Source organism: Phoca vitulina, unplaced genomic scaffold (genome assembly GCF_004348235.1).
Source record: "Phoca vitulina isolate PV1807 unplaced genomic scaffold, GSC_HSeal_1.0 scaffold10, whole genome shotgun sequence".
In the NCBI taxonomy this organism is placed as follows: Eukaryota; Metazoa; Chordata; class Mammalia; order Carnivora; family Phocidae; genus Phoca; species Phoca vitulina.
This window is the reverse complement of record NW_022589713.1, coordinates 3,861,857-3,866,085: the sequence shown is the minus strand read 5'-3', so window position 1 is coordinate 3,866,085 and position 4,229 is coordinate 3,861,857. Positions and strand designations below refer to the sequence as shown.

Sequence of the window (4,229 nt, the reverse complement as noted above, 5' to 3'; positions counted from 1 at the left end):
TAATTTAATTTACCAAACTTCTCCCTATTGGTTATGCATTTTTAGTCATAGTTTGGAACTTTTTCCTACCCCCAGGTTTCTTATAGTTTTTTTTTGTAGATGGAATCTTTAAAAGTTCTGGAAGAGATTCTTATGCACACCAAAATACCAGTTTACAAATCCAAGTTTATAAAGTGATGTCAAACATTGCAGTTATTTACATGAGAAACATTTAATCATCTGTCATGTTGGTGCTTTTCTTAATTCTTCTAAATGATGTCACTCTGAAGTCTTCTTGTCTGCATGATAAAACGTTCTGTTAGTAAAACAGAAAAGATTATTTCCGGAGTAATGTAGGGTCTTTCTGAATAAATATATTCAATTATTGAAAACTTTACCTTTCTAAGAGAAGACAACATAAACCATTATGATACAGCCCACAATCCAGCCAATCAAGAGAAGAATAGGGACCAGAAGGCGGGGTGATGCAGACTCTGCTTAAAAATAAAAGAAAGCAGATTAGGTAGGTCATTTTGGCATTGTATCTTCTGAATCAAGAGAATAAAAGGAATCTGATAATATCAAGAGAAAAAAATACACTCTCACGTCATTCCGAGACATGATTATTATCTTCTGTTCTACAAAGGGTACATGGGAATCAGCTGGCTATTTGGAACAGAAGACCTGTGTTCAAACCATAGGTCCTCCTTTTACAGTTATGTGACCTTGAGCCATTCTGAGCTTGGACTTCCCTATTTGTAGAGATAATGAAACTTGTGATCTTACCTTCCTGAGTTGTGGTGAGGATCACATATTATTGTGTTTGTGTGTGCTTAGTGTATACAAAACACATTCCTGCATTTGTTCAACAACACAGACAGCGGCTGTCTACACAGAAACAATCGAAAATGACTCTTGAGGCAATTCCTCCTAAACTAAATAATCATAACATAGGGAAAGGTGTTGAAAATTGTTCTTAGTCTTGATAGCTGACTTTAATCATCAGTATCATAGGAAAAGAAAAGCATATACCTTATATGATCATTCTCAACTAGAGAAAAGAGATTCTTTTTTGTTAACATGCTCAATAGAGCAACTAACCCTGATCCCAACACACATAGAAGACATGAGGACAGCGACCCCTCCTGTGTCTTCTATTTGTACCCTTACCTGAAAAAAAGCAATTTATAAAATTATCATTTTTTTAATATTCATTGCACACACACACATCACACAAAAAAAGTAAAGAAGAGCACAGATAGACATCATATAGAATTAATGTCTCCATGTTAAGGACTCAGGTATATTCTTAACTGAAAAGCACAATTAGGTTGTACGCCATCAGCTAACCAAGAGGATGCATATTCTTAGCAATTGTGTGCCTATTACAATTTCCATCGCTTTAAAATGTGAAGTTTTTGCGCGCCTGGGTGGCTCAGATGGTTAAGCGTCTGCCTTCGGCTCAGGTCATGATCTCAGGGTCCTGGGATCGAGTCCCACATCAGGCTCCCTGCTCCTTGGGAGCCTGCTTCTCCCTCTGCCTTTCTCTCTCGCTCTGTTTCTCATGAATAAATTAAAAAAAAAAATCAAAAAATAAAATAAAATAAAATGTGAAGTGTTTTTTAAGTGCTATTAAAACAAAACCATCAGGAAAAGAGACACCTCTAAAATTAGGAGGCACTCTTATAAAAGCAAACTTTGGGCAGTTAAAATGAATTTTAATAGTTTAAATCTATGCTTCCAAAATGGTGGAATCTCTCTTAACTCTTGTAAATTCAACGGGTTTTCCTTGCTTCTCCATCTCGCTGTGACCTTGAACAAAGCATTAACCACTAAATGGAAAAATCTTTCTCTACCTGCCATGTGGTATTGCTCTAAGGATGAAATGAACATTATGATATGCCCTTTACTCACATTTGGATGAAAGACTTTTTATGGATTAAGGTGTCATTATAATGGAAGTATGTAGCAGTAATTTTTTGAACTGTTCATATATATGATTTAGTATTTTTCCCAATTTCAAAGAACTTAAAAATTAATACCAACATTTTAATGGAGCATTTATAAATGTCTTATACATGCATATTTTAATACAATTCTAAAATTTACATATAATAAAGCCCTAAAAGTATATATCTCATTATTTATTACTCTTTGTAACACAATACAAATGACTGTGCATTTTTTTCTTTTTTTCTTTTTTTTCTTAGAGAGAGAGAGAGCGGGGAGGGAGCAGAGGGAGAAGGAGAGAAAGAACCCTAAGCAGGGTCCAAGCCCAGTGCTGAGTGGATGTGGGGCTCAAGTAGAGGCTCCACAGGGGGCTCCACCTGGGGCTCCACCCGGGCTTCAATCTCACAACCCTGAGATCAGGACCTGAGCGGACACCAAGAGTCTGACGCTTAACCAACTGAGCCACCCAGGTGCCTCAATAGACCGTGCATTTTTACACTCAAAGTATACCTGCATTTGTGTTCTTTTAACACGAGTATTTTAAGTTTTATCATAATCTGTAGCATCATTTTGAAATAGGAATATATGGGGCCCCTGAGTGGTTCAATTGGTTAAGTGTCCAAATCTTGGTGTCCGCTCAGGTCAGGATCTCAGGGTTGTGAGATTGAGCGCCACTTTGGGCTCCACGCCCACTGTGGAGTCTGCTTGAGAGTCTTTCCCCTCCCTCTCCTGGCCCCTCTATTCCTTCCCCTGCTCTCTCTCTCTCTCTCTCTCCCTCAAATAAATAAATAAATAAATAAAATCTTAAAAAAGAAACAGGAACATATAAGAACACAACATACTTTGCATAGGTCACTTACATTACAGTGCAAACAAACACAAAACCTCTTTTTAAATATGAAGAGTTATTTCAAAATGCTTCTCTCTGTTCAATCCTGAGCATGCCCAGATGGTTATACCTGGAAGTATCCTTAAGGGCACCATGTTCTGAAACAAAACTGTCTGTGTTCAGAGCCTGGAACCACCACTTTCTAGAATGTGATCACAGGCAAGTGACTATACTTGACTATGCTTCAGTTTCCTTATCTGTAAAATGGAAATGATGATAATACTGTATATCTCCTGGGATTATTGTCTAAATTAAAAGCAACAGTTCCTGGAGGTATTTAAAAAGTGTTTCTTGGATACAATATATATTCAGCTCCTTTTGTCATATTAGACTCAATCATTTTTCTTAAATATAATACACATTTTAAAAGAAGAAAAAAAGAAATTTAGATATGAAGTATATTAGCGATGACTAACACCTTTTTATTTATTTCATTTTAAAGGCAGAAAACAGGTCCAGAGAGGTAGAGGGACTTCCCCTAACTCACATGGCTGTTTAGTAGCAGACCTGACAAAGAAATCAGATGTCCTTCATTCTGGTCCAGCATACCACAATACCTCCAGTGTAGCATAACCCTGGAGGATAATGGACTTCTAACTCATATTTTGAAAAAAACATGAACAAATTAAGCTTTTTTGTTTGGTCCTTTTAAAAGCATATATAACATATAGACATGGTCCATAAATTGTATATCTGATGCATTTTTTTTAGCCATGCTAACTTATATGGTTAATGCCCCATTAGCAGTGATACCACATTCTTCAGAATAACTGAGAATTATGAAATACTGAGGAATGTAAAATAAACCAGGGAGCTTGGACCTTTATTTTGCCAAGAGGGTCTGATGCCTTAAATCTTACCTTTTTCAGCCATTCTTCCTGTTGCTGGGTGGGTTGGTCAGGGCCACGCTCACCTCTTTGTTGGTGTCATCCAGTGTCTCTTTGAACTTTAAATAGAGAGATATCTGAAGAGTGTGGCAGCTGCCCCTCTCCTGACTGCCAGTTGTCTGCAGAGTGATGTAAGATGTTGGAGAACAGCGCTCCTCTGGCTCTTCTTTATCCTCTTATTACGGAAGAAACTAGGGGCTACGTGCGCTAAACAATTCAATAAGCTGAGCTATCCTGAACCAGAGATGGGCAGATTTTTAATTCAGCCAGTGCCTGCAGACGACATGGAGAAAATGTTTGAGGAATGGGGTGTACAGAAGAAAAAATGGCATTGCAATCAGGCAAGTTCTATCAAAGAGGGAGGGTGATCTATTGGGGGAAAAACACTCTGGAGTTGGAGAGACCTGGCTTCAAATTCCAACTCTATTTCTGTAATGAAGGCCAAGTTGCTTAACCTGGGCATTAGCCTCTTTAATTTTAAAATGAGGATAGTGCCCAGTAGAGGCATCATAAAGATGAAATGA

The 4,229-nt window shown here is 37.6% G+C and overlaps 1 protein-coding gene across 1 annotated transcript; it reads right to left on the bottom strand.

Moving 5' to 3' along the window:
• Positions 1 to 381: 381 nt before the first annotated feature.
• On the bottom strand, positions 382 to 3,691 carry STRIT1 (small transmembrane regulator of ion transport 1). Its single transcript, XM_032409155.1, has 2 exons — positions 3,679 to 3,691; positions 382 to 476 (listed from the first exon to the last, which is right to left on the bottom strand). Exons 1-2 carry the CDS (start codon positions 3,689 to 3,691, stop codon positions 382 to 384), a joined length of 108 nt encoding a protein of 35 aa, XP_032265046.1.
• Positions 3,692 to 4,229: the final 538 nt, after the last annotated feature.